The 20,793-nt window shown below is 40.4% G+C and overlaps 1 protein-coding gene across 2 annotated transcripts in view; it reads right to left on the reverse strand.

Moving 5' to 3' along the window:
• Positions 1-20,793, reverse strand: part of LOC147141662 (receptor-type tyrosine-protein phosphatase gamma-like) — a 458,048-nt gene that overhangs the window by 19,557 nt on the left and 417,698 nt on the right. For both annotated transcript variants that reach the window (XM_086039819.1, XM_086039820.1), the window contains 6 exons: positions 10,968-11,059; positions 4,497-4,588; positions 2,768-2,864; positions 2,137-2,219; positions 1,206-1,340; positions 404-538 (listed from right to left, as the gene is read on the reverse strand). In XM_086039819.1, coding sequence (XP_085895945.1) covers positions 404-538; positions 1,206-1,340; positions 2,137-2,219; positions 2,768-2,864; positions 4,497-4,588; positions 10,968-11,059 — 634 coding nt within the window. The remainder of the gene's footprint in view (positions 1-403; positions 539-1,205; positions 1,341-2,136; positions 2,220-2,767; positions 2,865-4,496; positions 4,589-10,967; positions 11,060-20,793) is intronic.

Genomic DNA, 20,793 nt, shown 5'->3' on the forward strand with positions numbered 1-20,793 from the left:
TTTTCAGTCGACAGAAGCCAAAATGACCGCCCCCAGAGATGACTAAAAACGAGTGCATTTTGCTGCTAAACTTATATTCCACAAACACAAAATTAATCAGAACTAGTGGGCCTGCTGGAAACATATTGTTGAAAAAAAATTTTTTTGAGTTGACTTCCGCTTTAAGCTACCGGATCGATAAGCACTATCGTTAAGAGTCGTAGGATCAATAAAATCTTATCGATACCCATCCCGCCAAATGAAGGAGCATTGTTTACACAAAAGCATCGGTGCTCTATAGTATGTTGGATACATATTTGAACTACCCAAATTACTGTATGTTAAATTGCACAGAGTGAGGTAAAACAATAAAATGAAGGGACAACACTTTGGTCACGATGGTAAAAAAAGGAAAGATTCCTACCTTTTTCCCTTTTGTGTTATGCAGTGTAAAATGTCGAACAGTGTAGCAGGCATGAATGCTGGTGCTTTTCAGTGTGACAACTAAGTTGCCATATTGTTCACTTTTGTCAGTTGGCCAGTACTGGTCACATTTTCTCTGCAATGACAACAACACACAGACACACACATGTTAACTAATGCAAAAAAAAAGTAACTAATATAGCTTTCACTGACTTTTACAGAAAACAGTACATAATTATGTTGGTTAGGACATACAACGGACGATACAGTGAACCCCCGCAAATTCACAGATCTGCATTCGTTAATTCGCATACATACCTATTCGCAAATATACGTACTGTATATACGCATATTGTGAATCTGAGATTCAATTTCCTGAAGGGCCCTCCTCTCCAGCATCCCTGAATATACTTTACCAGAAAGGCTGAGGAGTCTGATCCCCGAAAGTTGGAACACACCATCCGGTCCCCTTTCTTAAAAAGGGGAACCGCCATCCTGCCAATCCAGAGGCACTGTGTATATACTAAATGCATGGTTTTGATTCTTTATGATTGTATCTCTGTTTTAAATCTACCACTATCTTGTGGCATCTGTATGCAACTACAAATTAGTAGGCAGGGCAACTTATCCCCGGCAAATAGCAAGAGTTCACTGTACTGAGAATAGTACATGACCTTATGTAAGTCAAGGTGAGTTGTAAAAGATGAGTTTAATATTTTGGGAAAATGTCTTTCAGAACTTTGTGCGTGTGTGTTTGTGTGTGTGGGGGTGGAGGGGGCGGCGTGCGTGTGTGTGTCACATACTCGTCCTTTTTCAACTAAGTTAGTGATCATAACAATGACGCCCGTATTCTGCTCCCACACCATCCGCCAAAAATCCTCAAAGGTAGACTTGAGTGGGCCCTGGGCTGCAATGTAAGCATTGGGCTTTTTGTAACCCTGGGAGAGAGACACAATTCACTTAGGCTTTAACTGTGAAGACAATTTTCAAAATTATACAAGCATTCATTTTTTTAAAACTGTACACAGTAGGTATAAAAACTCAACACTCCTTTTTAATGCAAGCTTTGTGATGTAAAAAATAAGATCAAGATATACATATTTTCATAACTTTTCTTTGAATGACTCAGAAATATACAAATAGCAAAAGAAAACATCCTTGTATAATAGAGTACAGCTAAGTGTGCCATATAATGACTTGACATTATTTGTCACACACTTACAAAAGTGCTCCAAATCTGTCAGATTGCTGGGATATCACTTGACTACAGGCCAATGCAAATATTTTCGATAAGTCTAAATTGTTTTGTACCATTCAAAACCCGTTATTTTCTTTAGTTATTGATTGGGGCACATCCTTTGTGTCTTTACATTATTCTGAAAGGTGAATTTCCTCTTCACCATTAAGTTCCTAGCAGACGCGTAATGGCTCATTCCCAACCCCCACTCACATCTCGATGCCAGTCGAGTGAATCTTACCCAGGCCCCTTGGATCACAATCTGTATTCTAAACTTCCTCTCTTACACTTGTACAGTATTTCTGTTATACATGTGTGTTCTACTTAGAATTTGTAAAAGTTCAGAAATTGTTTAACTTCCATTTAACAACACAACAAAATGGCATTTTAAAGACAAGTTTTTTTTTTTTAACCTTTTACTTTTCATCAATGACCCACTCACACACGCATGCGTGCACACTCATAGATGAGCACACCGATTGTGTGGAAGCACTCACATCCACATAGTTGGCATTGATGTAGTCAGTGCGTTTGGAATCCTTTCCCAGCAACATTCTTAACTTCACTCTGCTGTGGTCATCTGAGCATAAAACAGTACAGATGATGATATTCAGAATTAATGGAAAGCAAAATCAGCTTCAGCATACAACAGTCCTGTTATGTAAATGCACTGAGGTGCACTGCCAAAGCACCAGCACATGATCACATTGTAGTTCAAATATTAGTCCAACTGGCCTTTTACACCTGCCCCTTTGCTTCCAGCGTGCACTCCGGTGAACAAAATTGTCCGGCTTCTAGACTGTTCCAGATAATTAACCACAGCAAATGTCTGTACGAGACATGCCAAACATCTATCAAAGTGGGTAGTGTGTGGTGGTATTTTTAAGGATATTGTAAAGGGGCTCTTGATTTTTGAATAGTACACAACCCTTTCCTCTAGTGTTAATATCATCACCCGGTTTACTAAATAAATTCCCATTGTGGGAACATCACTTTAATTAGTAGGCAGGGGACACAGGGATGCCGGGGCCGGGATCGAACCCACGACCTCTGAACTGTGAGGCGGACCAGCGTGCCGCCCTATATTTATCCTTTTGTGTTGAAATAAGAGTACATGTCTTTACTCACAGGCCACTATGTTGATGTATCTATTCTTATGCTTGTTCTCAGGATGGTTAGAGTTTTCCGATGTGATCTTCATTTCTGCAGTGCAGCGCTGAACCTCCTATGAAAGCATCCACACACACACAGGCATGCACAAAGACACAAACACATTAACTCACACTTTTGTTTGCTTATCCTTGCAAAACTTTGTGACTGTAATGTTTCCAGTTCTATTGCATAGCACAGAGGCTGTTATCCTGGTTGGACCTGTTGAGGTGGATTCCATCTCGAGTCTTTCTCACTCTTGATCTTTGTCATGTACCATTTTTTGCTCTCCAGTGGTTTTTTTTTTTTTTTCCAAAGAATTGCACAATAATATGCTATGTCTCGAAATACATTTTTGCGACTCAAGAGGCAGAATACTTGGGAGACTACTGACAATAGTCTGTGAATCTGCGAAGCTGTAGCCTAAAAGTGTCATTTTAAATTTGACTTTAATCTCTCCTGAAACGTGAACCATAAAGTGGACGTATGTGGTGATAGTAGTAATTCATCCAAGTAGACGGTTCATTTGTTACACGCAGCAATGAAAATGACGTCATCTTTAGTAGGAGATCTCAGAGCGCCGTCTCAATTCCCGCAAAAATTGTAGCTGTCACCTGCTCCTCTCTCATTCTGAAATGAGCAAATGCATATGGGACCATATTTACTTCCGTGAACACTGCCACGTGATGCTGTTTTCCGTGCGTGTCCCTCGACGTTGTGCTTTGCGCACATGCGTGTCGTATTCCCGTTATTGTCATATCAAAATCCACCCCCTTTTAGCCATCTCAAGGGGCAGCCATTTTGTCACTTCTGTTGACTGAAAATGACATCACAACTGCTCAGGGCTCAGCTAACGACCAATCACGGCTCAGCTTCTGAAAACAGGTCAGCCTGTTATTCAGAATGCCTTGTTTCTACTAGTGGGCTTGCATAGCACATATTCTTGAAAAAATATATGTTTGGGGTGACTTCCGCCTTAAGGCTCGTCAGTTTTAAAATGTATACGGCACCAATTCGCAACAGCAGCTAGCTCAAGGCACTTTACACAATGAGCAGGCCATGAACCAATACCAACTGAAGCCCACATGAGTAAGCACCTTGCGATGGAGGTAAAAAAAACCTCCTAAGGAGCCTCGAACAGAAGTCACACTCTGTGGGGTGACCGTCTGCCTCATCCAGTTGGGTTGAGATGGAGAGAGCAGAGGTACAGAGGGTAGATCGAGAGAGAAAACAGGATAGAGGACTGGACGGGTGCCACATATGGTATGAATATGTGTATATGGTGAGGATCCTGACTACAGTGCAGATTGAATCATCTTCCATGAACTAGAATGTAACCGACTTTTAACAGATACACAAATAAAAATAATGTTTCACACTTTTTCCCACTTTTGGTTTGCGAAATTCATTTTCTGTTTTCATCATTTGACTCACTATGAAAGCAATTAAGTCAAGCTTGTATTTTATTAAATTTAATGTTGACAAAGATTCCTTCTGCATCTGTGTGTCTTCACAATAAAGACCATTAACTGTCCACTATTGTCTCGTTTTTGTTAGAATGCGCTCTACTGATTGCACAAAATGCCACTTACTTTATTGCTCTGTGCTCTGCCGAATGATACTCGGCTATATTTTGTTACTTTTTATTTCTATCGCTTTAGAGTGTGGCCACTAAAGTTACTAGCAGAAACAAGACTTTACTACTTACCTCAAAATCCTGAGAGTATCCATGCAAGTTATTCGAGGAGAGTTCTGAGACATGATGGATGAAGTGCTTCACTTGAATGACTTTTATGTCATCTGAAGTAGAGACATGAAACCAGAGTTAAATCACCTTCAGATTAATAGTAACAAAGCCATGAGCAGAACATGCAACACCTCCACCTGCTGATACAAGACCATTTCGAATTTACCTGCATACTTTTTTGTGGCTAAATACAGTATACATTCTTAGTCATTACATTATTAGCAATGAATTGCCATGAACCATTCAGAACTATATGCTATATGATCCTTTATATTATTTTGACATCATTTTGAATATGCATTGGTGTTTAAGATGTTACATTTTCCAATATGGTTGTTCTGGCTTCTAAAGGTAAACATAGTTAAAGATCACATTTAGATTTCAAATTGTTTTGACTATGCCGGAAAACTGTTAATTTTGTGAGTTACACGCTCATTTTCAAGGTTTAGGAGGGTTACACAATTGGCAGATACGCTCTGTCATTCATTTTTCAAAGTTCAAGAGGTTTATAATACCAGGCAATGTTCTCACAAAATTAGCTAGAAAGTAAGACATGTCACAACAGCCTGCTAAATATCTGAACAAGAACAAGAAGAAACATTCGACATGGTCGGCGATAAATAAAAGACTTATTTAATCGATCTACGACTGTTTTGGTGAGTTTAAAGTTATCTTGCCCTGTAGTGTTGTCCACATTACTTTAGAGAATTTACACTGGCTGAATTGGGTAGTATAGACCAATTGATTCCGCACCAAGACGGAACTAAACTTTGGTTCCCCCCAGTCTTTCTGACATACCTGTTGTAAATTTCTCATTAGTGCTTCATTTATACAGGCAGTGGTTTACTGTTTAACTTGTGTGTTTTACACCACATATGTTTTCGGGCAGCCAATGGGTCCTTTCTTTACGTTGATTTATGTCGGGCATTTTGTTGGACAGCTAAGGGGTCCTAACGAGAGACGTTTGGAGTCTGTTAGCGGCTAGCGGCAGATGCGCACCTCTTTGTCGTCGTCTACGGGCGGGGATTGGGTGAGTTGTTGAGTCTGTGGAATGGATTGGAGTGAACTGAAGCCACATTGCTCCCTATCACTGTGTCCAGTCACACTCTTTGATTCGAGGGACTGTTTGGATGAGTCGCTCCGGTGAATCCACCCAAATTCACATATAGTGAATGCAAGCTAAATGTTACCATCGTAGCTCAGTGAAAATGTGTACATAGTGCACAATTTTATTATTTTGATTTATATGGACACATTTATCAGCGTTACGCGACGGAGGCAACTTGGCTTCCGGGTGGTGGAGGGGGGTGCATTGTGTAATGTAACGGTAATGTAATGTAACTGTACCGTTCAGCCTGTTGTCTCTATTCTATTTTTAATTTAAATTGTTCGTTATTTACATTTTAAATGTCATGTCTGTTCTTTTTCTTAAAAAATGCGACTTATACTACCGTGCGACTTATATGTTTTTTTCTACTTTATTATGCATTTTATGGCTGGTGCGACTCGTACTCCGGAGCGACTTATAGTCCGGAAAATATGGTAATTGCTATATGTGAATCTGTTATACAAGTGTTTGTTTTTGTTCTACTTTGGGATCTTTTAAATATATAAATAACCTACTAGTTTAATAATTTGATATGTGAACAAGGGGTAGGACCAAATAAGTTTTGTACTTCTTCCTACATGGACATGTAAAACAGAGTTGATCTTTGAAATCTACTAATGATTTTTTTTCTTTCTTTATCCAATTGTTGTTTTTATCTCGTAATGTCTTTATATGTTCAATAAATCGATCAATCAAACTTTATTGGGGTTAATCAGACCGACAGTAAGTGGTGGCAGGTATGTGCTGACTCCCATTTAACATGGTCTTGAATGTGTTTGCTTTGGTTGATTTTGAACAAAGCCATATGCCCAATATAAAATGGTGCGCCCACTTGGGCAATCTGATTATCTCAGTTTTATTTTCATTGCTCATCTCGAAGAGAGTTCTTTTTTTTTTTTTTTTCCGATTGAGATGTACAGCTCCTCCCTGAGCCATCACCTTATGGTTGTTGAGAGGTTTTTGACCACTGATGCTAGGAGCTAAGTTATGTGAGGCTTTATGCCCCTGGCAGGGTCACCCATGATAAACAGGTCCTCTGTGACACACGACACGCTCCTTCGCCTGAGGTGGGCGGAGGGAACTGCTAGTTTGGACTCGCTGTCAGTCAAGCTATCCAGCGACCACTCAACCTTAGACTCAGCTTTGTCAATATTTTGAAGCAGATATCACGCCTCCTCTACTGTGTAAATTTTTGTTATAGACCATGGTGACCAGCAGCATTTCTCAAAAATCAATGCTGCCACTGGGCCTGGTTGCTTTGGAAACCCAAGGGCGCCATCCCAGCGGCCGAGAGATTTACATTGAAATTAATAAAACCTCTATCTATATAGAGGGACAGGAAAAGTCAAAAGGCCAGGAACGCAGTTAATCTATGTAAACAAAGCATTAACACATTGTTTGAGAACCGTCAAAATGAGCGCTCTGGTAGTTGAGGAGACTGCAGGGCGAGCATTAAAACATGCAACACCAACATCAACACCTCGTGATGTAATTATTACCAATTATCTTGTATCCATGAATTTTCTCTAAAAGTGTAAGTGTTGACTTTTTTGACTGAATACTTGCATATCTTAAAAAATGACTTGTAATGACCCATTACTTCTTGATTAAAATAAAGTAGGCGCATATGATTTGGCAGCCAGTTACAACAGCTCTGCTAAGTTTGTCCTTCATTTATACTTTCCCACCCTTTTTTGTTGTTCATCATGCTTTAATCTCTTTTGGACCACTTTCAGTGTTTGTGGCTGTGAGATTCTTTCTGCATCTGTGCTTGTTCTGTGCGCCACCACTGGCAGCCTTTCAACAATATAACAGCTCCGTTACTTTCTGCTTTATTTTGCACTTTTCAACCTTTAACGTTGTGCTGGGCCCTTTGCATTATTCCAGCCTTTTGGCCGTGGTACTTTGTTGAGTGGAGAATATCAGTGCTATTGCATTGTCACTGTTATTCTACACCAGGGGTGTCCAAACCTGGTCTTCAGGGGCCTCTGTCCTGCATGTTTTTACATGTCTCCCACGTCCAACACACCTGATTCAAGCTGTGATGCGAGCTTACAGTTTCAGTAATTTCTTGGCCATACACATTTCCCAGCGCCTTCACACTGGTCATTGGAGATTAGACTTCAATCTTGCTCCCTTCTCTCATCTACTAACTTATGATTTACGCAACATGTGCAATAAGAGGGAATACAAATCTGCATCCCCTATATGATGAACGCCACTGTAAAGGGAACTGTTGTAAATTTTATTTAGTTGTTTATTATTGCAGTATTATTTTAATTATTGTCGTTTTTGGTTTATGTAGAACACTTTGTTACAGCTGTGGCTTTTGTTAAAGTGCTATAGAAATAAAGCTGAGTTGACAAATACTCCCATTATCTAAACGGAGCATATAAATGAGGATGTAGGTCAGACAATTTCAGCAGTGATTGTGCGCATTCAAATTCTACAGGCAAAAATCAAATCCTAATAGTCTTTTTAATCAATTTTATACTGTAGTAACACATACTTATTGCATTCAGCTCCATCAAAATTTTATAACGCAATCAGCACTCAATTCACCCATCGCTCATATTAAAAAATGTATTACACATGCCGTCTCGCTGTCTCTGTGCTGTGATATTGCTGAGGTGTAAGCTTGGTTGCTCAGACCCACAGCAACCGCCACATACGGACCAAACAAGAGACAAATATCATCTTCTCTAATTTGGTGTGTTTGGGTTATGCATCACGTGATGCAGTTCACTTAAACATGTACTAATCATATTAACAAGAGAAGCAAAGGAGAAGAGCTGCACGCACCTCTGGCAGCATCTCAATTGTGTTCGAGTTTTCATTTTCCCAAAGTTAATGTATGTGAGAGATATTCACAAGTTGCTATTAGTTGTCATGCACTTTTTTTTAGTGATTCACCGTTTTGTAATACCGTATTTTCCGGACTATAAGCCGCAACTTTTTCCTAGGTTTTGAACCATGGGGCTCATAGTCCGGTGCGGCTATTCTGTGGATTTTTCTTCCACCGCTCGGGGCGCTCTAACTGGAATTACAGTACAATTCAACACATTTGCTGGATGTGACTGCAGGTGGAGGAGTTTAACAGGCGAGAGCGCCTTGCACTAGGTTATTAAATTAGGTGCTGTAATTCCGAGAGGCTTGTTATTGTAAATGCTATTGTTGATTTAGTACAGTTGGCAGCACGTCATGTGTTAGATTGGCTGACTTTATTAACATAAAACAAGACAGGTGCACATGTAGAATGTAGGAGAACAATAGATGGTGGAGTCTGATGGACTTTAGCTGACAAACTGGAGCGGCAGCCGGCAGTGAAATGACGATAAGTACTGTTTATTTTCTCTTGGTTCTGTTCCATTTTAATCAGCAACGTTGCTGCTGTGTTAAAAGGCACTGTTAGGAAAGAATCTGCTCAGGTACATACATGCTTTTACCAAAACTACACATTTTTAATCCCTCACACTGTGTGAAGAACCTTGGCGTCATTTTTGACTCTGAGCTCAGTTTTATTCCTCATATTAAAAATGTAACCAAGATTGGTTTTTATCACCTTAAGAATATCGCCAGAGTCCGCCCGTTTCTCTCTCAGGCTAACACGGAAGTGCTGATGCATGCCTTTATTTCCTGTCGTTTAGATTACTGTAATGCCCTGCTCTCTGGCCTCCCGAAAAAGAGCATTTCACCACTGCAACTACTGCAGAATTCAGCCGCTCGGGTGCTGACGAGAACCAGAGGGCGGGAGCACATTACGCCAGTTTTGAAATTGCTGCATTGGCTCCCTGTGTGTTTCAGGATCGATTTTAAAGTACTTTTATTAGTTTATAAATGTGTTAATGGTCTTGGGCCATCTTATTTATCTGATTTGCTTTTATCATACCAGCCCTCGCGGATCCTGAGGTCCTCTGGCGCCGGCCTTTTATTTATTCCAAAGGTGAGGACCAAAATGCATGGCGAGGCTGCATTCAGCCATTTTGGTCCTCACCTTTGGAATAGCCTGCCAGAGGATGTCAGGTCTGCAGAGACTGTTGATATTTTTAAGAGGAAGCTCAAGACACACCTTTTTAGTTTGGCTTTCAACAACTTTTAAATAATTTATCTTTTCTTTTGATTGAAGATAATTCTATGTTTTGCTTTGAATGTTTTAAAGCACTTTGAGTTGCATTTTTATGTATGAAAAGTGCTATATAAATAAAATGTGAAATGTGATGTACATTTACAGTTCATAACCGTTCTGTAAATGCAGTAAATATAAACATTTTCAACATAGATAGGTGCGGCTTATATAAAGGTGCGGCTTATATAATGTTTTTTCCCAAATTTTCTAGAAATGGCGTGTGTGCGGCTTATATAACGGTGTGGCTTATAGCCCAGAAAATACGGTATACATATGTATACACCATTCATTTTACCAGTCCCATATTTGTATGGCTATAAGTTTCATCACCTCGTGCAAAGATCTTTCATTTTTACTTTATTTGATGATTTTATTTTATCTTATTAGGTTCTCATTCTACGCTACTCCTATCCCCGTAGTTAGTTTTCTTTGTGTCGTGCCTTTTCCAATTCCCATGAAGGTTAGAGAATAAACGTGCATAAGAACTTGAGAAACAATAAGAAGAATCTGATAAGAACATGATAAGGTTAAGAAGTTCTTAACCTCTAAGCTCTATAAATCTAACTCAAAACTCTCAAAATGTAGCATCCTTCACATGAAAAGACTGATTTAAAGAGGTGTTTCGTCGGTTATACTTTGAAAAAACAATCTAAAATCCGATTTGGTGCTCCTTAGACTTGAGTCGCCTTCAATCAATTAAATAATAAATTGACCCGGTTTACGTTACACATCATTACATCATCAAGAAAAGGGATTTTTCTGCATCTACTTTGCCTGCCTTTTGTTTATTTATTTTCCCTGCAGTGACATCTGTATTGCACACTGAAAAAAGAATGCTGTGCATCATTTACTCAATTTTATTCCTTCAAATGGTTGCACTAAATATAATCACCTGAATTCAGATACTTTTTTTTAAAGTAGACTATACAGCTACTTTAAAAATGTATCTGGATCCAGATGATTTTATTTTGTGCAACCACCTGATGAAGTATAATTGAGTATATTCAACCATTTTTTTGGTGTGTATTTAGTATTCATGCTAATGATTAGCATTTACCTTGGTTGTAAGCTAATGAGCAGTTTTTAGTGTTTTAGATTTAAACTCATCATGCAATAGTAAATAAGTAGTCAGCAATCAAACTAGCTACTAGTTTTAGCCTGAGAAGTTTTAGGTGAGAAGTACCCCATTGATTATTACCTGGGATGGATGCGACAGGAGGCGTTTCATTGGCCACCATCCTGGGCAAACTGCTGTCTTCCACATATAGATGTGTTGTCCGAAAACAACGCCTGGGAAAGAGAACAAGACTTTTAAGATGATTCTGTTTATCACATTGAAGCTGTTTGTGAAAATTTAAAAACTGCTGTGCTGTAATCCAACATTTCTTGGCAGTCGTAAAGATTGCTAATCAAGTCATCGCATTCCATGATTGGAACGTTGCTTATCCAAATATGAAGGCTGTAGAATGATGGGACTTTTTTTTCCCCATCATTAATCTATTCTGTGTTTGTTTGTTCTTGTTTGTTGTTTGCAAGTAAATTCATATGGAGTGGCAGTAGCTCATCTCATCTGTAACAATTTTGGACTTTGGGGCTGCAGGTTACGTTTTGAGTCCCCCTGTGGACAAAAATATAAATAAAAATAAAAAAACACCAAGCAACTAGTTGTTGATAGATACTTAGTGTGAGATTAGTGGCAATGGTCAGCTGGAAATATGAATTCAGTGATGCTGCATAATTATTTTAGTTTCTAATGCTTTGAAAGAGATCTACTCTCATACATTTCATAGGGTTTTGAATTATTTTACAGAAACTCATGGTCAACCTCATATAATTTGTACTCATCCTGAAGGTGAATCTTAAATTGATCAGCTTGCCAACTAACTATTAGACAAAAAAAGTGCACGGACATCAATGTGCCACATAGTGGTAATGCAACAAGAGCAGCAAATCACATTGCTGAATGTCATGTCATCTTCTAAACCGCTCGTCCTATATAGGGTCGCGGGGAGTTGCTGGAGCCTATCCCAGCCGTCAATGGGCGAAGGCAGACTACACCCCGAACTGGTCGCCAGCCAGTCGCAGGGCACACATAGACACTGTCACTGAGCGGGAATCGATCCCACGCTGCCCGCACACAACTCAGGCGTGTGTACCACTACACTATCAGCGGACTGTCATTGCTGAATGTGTTTGCAATAAATTACTACACACCCACTTCAAAATTGATAGTTCCATCACTATCAATTTGTGAAATATGGCACACACAATGATGAGGCTTTGGACAAATCTTACAGCAACAATTAGGCTTTCAAAGCTAAGATCCTCCAATTCTCAAAACTCTGAAAATCTGACCATCCATCTTATGCCCATGCAATGGACTCAGGTCAGCATTCAAATATTTGGAGGTTGCTTCTTTGGGTGCCAGGGGTGTAGAGCGAGTCCACTGATCCACGACTGGGATGAAAACCACACCGCTCCTCCTGAATCTGAGATTTGCCTTCCTAACGGACCCTCCTCTCCAATACCCCTGAACAATCTCCTCTAATTTTCCATGTGTATGAGGATTCACACAAACTCCCTGAGCATTCCTTCGACCACGGTGAGCAACATAAGACATGCACACGGCTGCCACCGGACCAGTATCAAACCTGTCCAAAACCTGAGACCATAACCAGTTACATGATGTAGGTATGCAAAAAAAAATCAAACCACCTATATATCAAAATAGAACATACCATTGAATAGTGATTGTGTGAATAAAATCAGCCCTCTAGTTTGTTAGTTTTGTTTTAGCACATTGTTCATTTTAAGCATAGTCTCAATACAATTTGTATAATTATGGTCCCGCATTGTCCACTCATAATGGGAAACATGTCATTTAATAAAACACAAATATTTCTAGCCACCTGAACTCTGAAACGCACGAAAGAGCATCATTTAAAGGACTTGTAAACTATACGCATGTTTGGAGTTCCTGAATGGAGCGAGCTGTGTGCCGCCTGCAGCGTCTCGTCAGCGGTGCGTGTGAGTGTGTGTGTCAATGTACGGTTGAAACTACAGTAAACACACTACTGAAACTGTAAGGGAAGGGGGTATAGGGTCCTGTTTGTCGATTAAACTGGGGTGGCAATGAAGGAATGAGTGGAGAAATGTAATGTGTGTGGGTGGTGCGAGCCAGTGTCAACGCGTGCACTGAGAGGGTGAGAGCAGTGCACAATTGCTCACGTTGGCAGCTTAGAGGGAACATTGCCCCTGAATAAACATTACCCTGGAGGATGAGCAGAGTGATCCCTCTGTAGTTGGAACACAACCTCCAGTCCCCCTTCTTAAAAAGTGGGACCACCACCCCGGTCTGCCAATCCAGAGGTGCTGTTCCCACTGCGATGTTGTAGAGGCATGTCAACCACGACAGCCCCACAACATCCAAAGCCTTGAGGAACTCCGGGCGGATGTCATCCACCCAAAGGGCTTTGCCACTGAGGAGCTTTTGAACCACCTCAGCGACTTCAAACCCAAAGATAGGAGAGCCCATCTCAGAGTCCCAAGACTCTGCTTCCTCAAAGGAAGGTGTGCCATTGGAAATGAGGACGTGTTTGAAGTATTCTCCCCACCGACTCTCAACATCCTGAGTCAAGTTCAGCAATGCCCAATCGCCACTTTACACAATAAGTGGTGCACTGTGGTGCCTGATGCTGCACGAGAATTTCCTCTAAGCCTCCCCTGGGAGAAGTTCTCTCGGGGTGTGAGCTTAAACTCATTCTGACGGGATTCTGCCAGATGGTCCCAGCAAACCCTTACAACACATTTGGCTCTGCCAGGTCAGGCATCTTCCCCCACCATCGGAGCCAACAAACCACCAGGTGGTGATCAGTTGACAGCTCAGCCTCTCTCCTCACCTGAGTGTCCAAAACATGCAGTGCAAATCTGATGAGACCATCGCCACGTCGATCATCGAACTGCGGCCTTGGATGTCCTGGTGACAAGTGTACATATGGACACCCTTATGTTTGAACAAGGTGTTCGTTAGGGATAATCCATGATGAACACAGACGACCAGTAACAGAACACTGCTCGGGGTGGGGGTGGGTTGGCGGGGGGCGTTCTTCCCAATCACACCCTTCCAGATCTCACTGTCATTTCCCACGTGAACATTTAAATCCCCCAGCAGAACGAGGGCGTCCCCAGGGGGAGCGCACTTCAGCACAATCCTCCAAGGATTCCGAAATAGGTGTGTACTCTGAGCTGCTGTTTGGTGCATAGGCACATACAACAGTCAGGACCTGTTTCTGGCTACCCTCTTTTCCACCGGGGTGAACCTCAATGTACAGGCGCTAAGTCGGGGGGCAATATACTCACATCTGCTCTGCGTCTCTCACCGTGGACAACTCCAGATTGGAAGAGAGTCCAACCCCTCTCGAGAGGGCTGGTAGCAGAGCCCAAGCTGTGTGTGGAGGCGAGTCCAACTATGTCCAGTCGGAACTTCTCTGTCTCGCACACCAGCTCTGCTTTCTTCACTGCCAGAAAGGTGAAATTCCATGTGCCTAGAGCAAGCTTGTGTTGCCGGGGATTGAACTGCCAATTTCCCCGCCTTTGCCCGCCGCCCAGTTCGAGTGCATACATTATATACTGTAAATAAAAAATACATAAATATCAAGTCAAATGAATTGTCGACGATTTGTATCCTCGACATACTTGTGATCAGATGACTAATTTTGGCAGCCCTATTGTCAGGTTAACGTGTAGGAGGACCCAAACGCAGGAGGCAAAATCAGAGTGCAATATCAACTATTTAAATAAAGAAAAAACAAAAAGGCTAGCAAGGTACTGTGACAACAAAAATGTTGAAGTCCAAAAAAACAACAAGGACCAAAACAAACTAAACAAACGCTAGGACTAGGACTAGGACTAGGACTGGATTTGATTTGACTTTGACAAGTGACAAGACAAACGAACCAACAAGGACTGAAAGAAAGTGGGGAACGAAATACAGACAAGTTGACGATACAACGAGGAACACCTGGACAAGACACAGAGGGTAGGAGGAAGCTGGTTGGCTAACACAAGGGACCGGGATGAAAAGCACAGATGGACTAAATAACTTAACGAGAGACAGTCAAAGGAACACAAGGAAAAACATGAAACTAAAGTCAAAAACCAAACTCAAAAGACAGACTATGGCACCTATAGTACGATGGATCTAAAATGAAGTGCCTGTGTCATGGTGATATTACTGTACTATGACAAGAACAAATTGTTTCTGTTTCTGTGTGACAAAGGCCAGGTGAGGTTTATGTGTCTGTCAATAGATTAATGATCTACAACAGGGGTGTCAAACTCAACCTTTTTTTGTTGCAAGCCACATCATAGTTATGGTTTCCTTTGAAGCGCTGTTGTGACTATGAACCCAAATAAATGTATGATCACTTCATATTACATATAAACAACACATTGAGTAATAACTACTTTTGAAATCAGAGGCCAAAACATTTTTCAAACAGTGTGTAGATGTGTGCGTCCAAAAACTGCAACACATTTATTTTAAAATGTGAATTGGGAACAAAAATGCTTGCAATATCAAGTATAATGTGGCGGGCCAGATCTGGTCCTCAGGACTTGGGTTAAGCACCTGATCAACAATATTTGACTAGAGTATAGTAGATACATCAATCACACAAATCGTTGGAGTTGAAAATGTAATTTGGTGTCATCTGTAAATCCATGAAGCAGATACAGTGCTAGTGTGTATGTTGAGAGAAAAATACACAAACCTGCCTTTTTGAACTAAAATGAAGTACGTTGTTGCATTTAAAAGCAATGGTAATTCCCTTTGAAAGTGGGTACATTTTCAAACACGGGGGTGTTAACTCCACGTGCCAGTTGCAAGTCAGCGTGTGTACGTGTGTGCGTCCAAATCTGCAACAACTCCCCCAAATAACAACACTTCGTCAACAGCCACTGAACCAGTGTGTGTGTGGGTGTGCGTGCGTGTGTGTGTGTGTGTTCAGAACCCTCCTACCTGTATTTGATACAGAGCATAGAGCAAAAAGCGTTCATCGTGCGAAAAAAGCAGAGGGGAGCAGACGGGCTGCAGCATGCTGCTGCTAACATGAATTAAACACTGAGTGGTTGAATGCACAGACGGAGGAGGGAGGGAGGGAGAGAGAGAGAGGGAAGGAGGGAGGGAGTCGAGTGGAACTTTCCTAACAAGGAATGAAGGGCAGGTTCTGAGACAAGGCGACCCCAAGCCACTTCCTGGTTTAAGCCGCTGTTGTCATTATCATGCATTCAGGCCACATTGGACAAATGTCCAAACAAGTACAAGAAACTACAAAAAGTCGAGATAAGTCTCTTTTGCCAGCTCTTGTTAAGCAGCACCTGCTCTTTTGCATCCAACGGGAAATTGGATGGGTCAATGGTAATCTCTATTGATTAGTAATCAACTTTTTTTGCTGAATTGACACACACCACATTGTTACTATTTCCTATTTTCCTTGTTCTTGATACAAATATTAACTTATACAAATATAATACATGGGTGGTAAAAAGTAACAGCGCTTCATAACTGCATCTTAAATACTGAATAAAATCTAACATGGTCACAGACTATTCCCTAAAATGGCAATTTGGTCAAATGTATCATACTTTAATGAGAGAATTAAATGCATCAACATCACAATACATGTTAAGGGCCAAAAGACTGAGCAATTGTTGGGTGAGTACAGATCTCCAGGTCATGACCCGAGCTTTGCTTAGCAATAGGATTAGCTACTACCTGCTGCCAGGCTTGACTTTGTGTATCTGTGTGTGTGTGCATGTGTGTGTGTGTTTGTGTTGGTTTAAGATTTATGGTGATGATGGTCATTATTTAATATGAAGCTTAATGTTGGGGTGGGGGAACGGGTCAGGCGCAAAGTTTAACAACACCAACGCAGACTTAAAGCGGAAGTCAACCCAAACATTTTTTTTTACAGAATATGTTCTGTGCAGGCCCATTTATTGAGACAAGTCATTCTGATTAATATTGCGTTTGTGGAATATGAGTTAAGCAGTAAAATCCACCCGCTTTTAGCCATCTCAGGGGGCGGCCATTGTGTCACTTTTGTCGACTGAAAATGACATCACAGATGCTCAGGGCTCAGATAACGACCAATCATGGCTCAGCTTCAGGAAACAGGTGAGCTGTGATTGGTCATTACCTGAGCCCTGAGACACTGTGAATTCATTTTCAGTTGACAGAAGTGACAAAATGGCAGCCCTCAGGTAAAAGGATTCACTCTTATTCCACAAACACAATCAGAATCCGAATGCCTTGTTTCAACTAGTGGGCCTGCATAGAACCCTGTCTGTAGGGCTGATCCTCTCCAGCTGGTCCCATGGTCAGATCAGGGCACGCTGACTCTAACACTTTTAACTGATTATGCAATGTCCGTAAATGTGTAATTACCATATTGGTTTTTGGTTAACCTGTTGGCTAATATAAAGCCATTCACATAGATTTAGATCCTTCGGTTGACTTCCGCTTTAATACTAACTAAATGATTGGCCATGGTTTGACATGCAATTATCTTTTTAGAATGACTCCAGTAGAGTCACTCATCAATAAAAAAAACTGTTGATACTGTCATTACATTTGTCCGTACGTCCATCTTTTTTTAAATCACTTGTCATGTCCAGAGTCACAACTTATGTTGACCTATAACTGTAGTGATCACCAGTCAGTCACAGGGCTTGACACACAAAGAAGACAACTATTCACCATGGATGGACTTACCATTAGGCAAACACAGGCAATTGCCTAGTGCCCCGAGATTTCCAGGGGATCCCAAACGTCTCATGAAAATTGGTCAATTAAGTTTTCTTCGATTTAAAGTACAAGGTATAAACTGCAATTCCATGAACTTGGGACATTGTGTAAAACATAAAAAAAAAAATTGCAAATCCTTTTCAATCGTTTTCAAAAATTTGAATTCCGTACACTACAAACATAAGATATTTTGTGTTATGTTTTGTTTCAGCATCAGTCCAGGATCTCTATTGTCAGATTTTTACATTTATAATGCGTCACACATTTTCAATGGGAGACAAGTCTAGACTGTTGGCAGGATAGTCTAGTCTCATTATCAAGGGGGTATTTATGTATTCAACAAATAAACAAAGTGCCTGACACAAAAACTGGGTCAACAATTTTATGTACATCTCTTTATGGAGGCAAATATCCCTGGGGTCAAACTGACCCCAAGGGTAAAATGTGTTAGTAATATTTGAAGATAATAGAAGGTCTTTGGCCCAGAGGACATGATGTCCATGATTTCCTCAAACAATTCGAAATGTGGACTCCTCAGACCACAGTACACTTTTCCACTTTGCAGTCCATCTCATGTTAGCTCTGGCTTGTTCTCTATTATTGGTGACTTCGTGTGGCAGCATAACAGTACCACTTGAGGCCTGGCGTATACAGTAAATTTTTAAAAATATCAGTGCCTATGTGTGGTCACACATTTTTTAAAACATGTCCGTGTTTAAGTAAACCCCCCCCCAAAAAAAAGGGAGGACTAAGATCAGCTCTTTTTCTGTGTGGACGGAGTGAGGAATATTGTACATGATCGCTGCCGCTGTTTTAGCCTGTTTTGAATGTTGTCTTCGTCATGTGTTATGATGTAATATAATCAGGGTTAGCAGAGCCAACCTGTCCCCTCCCATACCTGTGAAGAGTTAAGTGGTTTTCACACCAGAAATGTCCTTTAGTCCAGACTAAAAGCGGATTTTTTTTTTTTTGTTTGGTGCGGTCCATATTCGCACTATACTTTCCAAGTGAACTACATTCTGTAAAGCGTGTGACCATCGGTGCTCCCATTGGAGAGAATGTAATAAGCTGGCAAGTCTTAGTACAGCCATTCAGAGGAATTTTGCTTAACTGGTAAGATGTGCAGAAAAAAAATTGACGTGCTTGAAAAAACAAAACAAAAACAAAAAAAAATGACTGCAATTTTGGAATCAGTATGCTAATTTTAGTTTCACTCAGCATAAAAATCTAATCTTTTTTTGTACTCAAATTGTTCCCCAGTGTTATTATTGGTTGACTTAAATTAAATTGATTAAATTTGAATAATTGCATAATACGGTATACATAATCCTTTCAGTTTAACCTGAACGTTTTTTCTTTATGTAAACTATATTTGCATGTTGGAACGAACAATTTGTTTCTCAAATTTGTCTCAAAGATTCAAAATTGTCACAAGGCTGAATGAAAAAAATGTATTAAATACAATTGTAACGATAGGCAAGAAAAGGGTAAGGCAGCTTGATTCATGCACGAGAGAACTCAATATGTTTTACGCAATTAAAAGTGCATCATTTAAAATCATTTAAAAACAAAAGAACCAAAGACATTCAAAAACAAAGTACAGAAATAAAAGATAGCTTACTAACTTACTAAAAGTACAAATAATGCAACAAAAAAAACAGCAAAAAACCCAAAAATGATTTAAATAGGTATGGGGACAAAACATAGCTTATAAACTGGAAAGCTTTCACACTCGGGGTCAACTTCATAATCAGAACAAATTCCTTAATAAACGCTTTTATTGTTCAGTGAACATGTTCTGCCCAAATGGCTAACATTGTACTTTAAACAATACGGGAAACTTGTTCAACCCAAGTGTTTCATCGATGACTATCTTAACCCATTAAGGCCTAAAGTGCCTGGCTCAACATCTCCCCAAAACTGAAGGGCGAATATAGAATCACCCTCTTAAACCTGAGCTTCTCCCACCAATCGATATCTCAGCCACTGTAGCAGATCTAGAGACATTTTACCTGAGTTGGGTGTGTCAATAAATTTTGCTGGTTCGTCATTGGCCAGCGAACGGGCCACCCGTCCGTCATTGTTAGTCTGTCATTATGTCAAGCCGACCAAATCTGTCATCGTCAGTCCATTTTAACCACGCTTTTGTCATTGCTAAATTACAGTTTGTCACTGCTATTTTAGGACCATCGGTTAGTCTGTCATCATCAATAAGTCATCACTAAATTTAATTCTGTCACCACTATTTAGGATTGTCAGACCTTGATCATTGTTCTTCTATGGCATCGCGTCAGCGACTGTCAGTCGGCGTCGAGAACGTACTTACGCCACACGCACATACAGCACAAGCAGACACACAGTTCAAAATACATAAATAAATAAATAAATAAAAAACAGACACACGATGTGGTGAAGTAAAAACAACGTGGGAGAAATTCACTTTGGTCTGTGGGACCGTCACCGAGAGGTTTACAACAGTGTTTTTCAAACTGTGTGCCACACTGGTGTGCCGCGAGATATTGTCAGGTGTGCCATGGGGAAATGATCCAATTTGTGTGCCTGTGCGGTCTAGCACCTGGCAGCGTAATCATGTCTTTACTACATTGTCGTACTCTTCCATACCAGGAGGTGGCAGCAGCAGGTAGCTAATTGTCTTTGTTTAGAGACAAGCGAATTAGTGACGCATGTTTATCCAAACAGGCCTATGTTTCACACTGAGTAAGTATCAATATGAAACATTATAAAAAACTTTTTTCTTTGTGTTTATTTAATTCCTATTCAAGACGTTATTCTGTCATTCTTCAATGTTAAAAAAATGCTTATACAAACAATATACCGTATTTTCCGGACCATACGTCGCTCCGGATTACAAGTCGCACCAGCCATAAAATGTATAATACAGAAGAAAAAGACATATATAAGTCGCCCCCCGCCCCTCCACCCCCTCTCAGAATCAAAGTTGTCTCTGTCGCGTAACACAAATAAAAGTGTCCATATAAATCAAATTAATAAAATTGTGCACTTAGTGCACATAATTTCCACGGAGCTACGATGGTAACATTTAGCTAACATCCACACATGTAGCGTTACAAGAAAGTTCCGGTAAGATAACTTTAAACTCACCAAAACGGTCGTAGATCGATTAAATAAGTCTTTTATTTATCGCCGACCATGTAGAATGTTTCCAAGTCTCCAAAAGTATTTTTGTATTTGGTCG

The sequence above is a fragment of the Filicampus tigris genome, chromosome 9, assembly GCF_054856515.1.
Source record: "Filicampus tigris isolate MCC_2025a chromosome 9, RoL_Ftig_1.0, whole genome shotgun sequence".
In the NCBI taxonomy this organism is placed as follows: Eukaryota; Metazoa; Chordata; class Actinopteri; order Syngnathiformes; family Syngnathidae; genus Filicampus; species Filicampus tigris.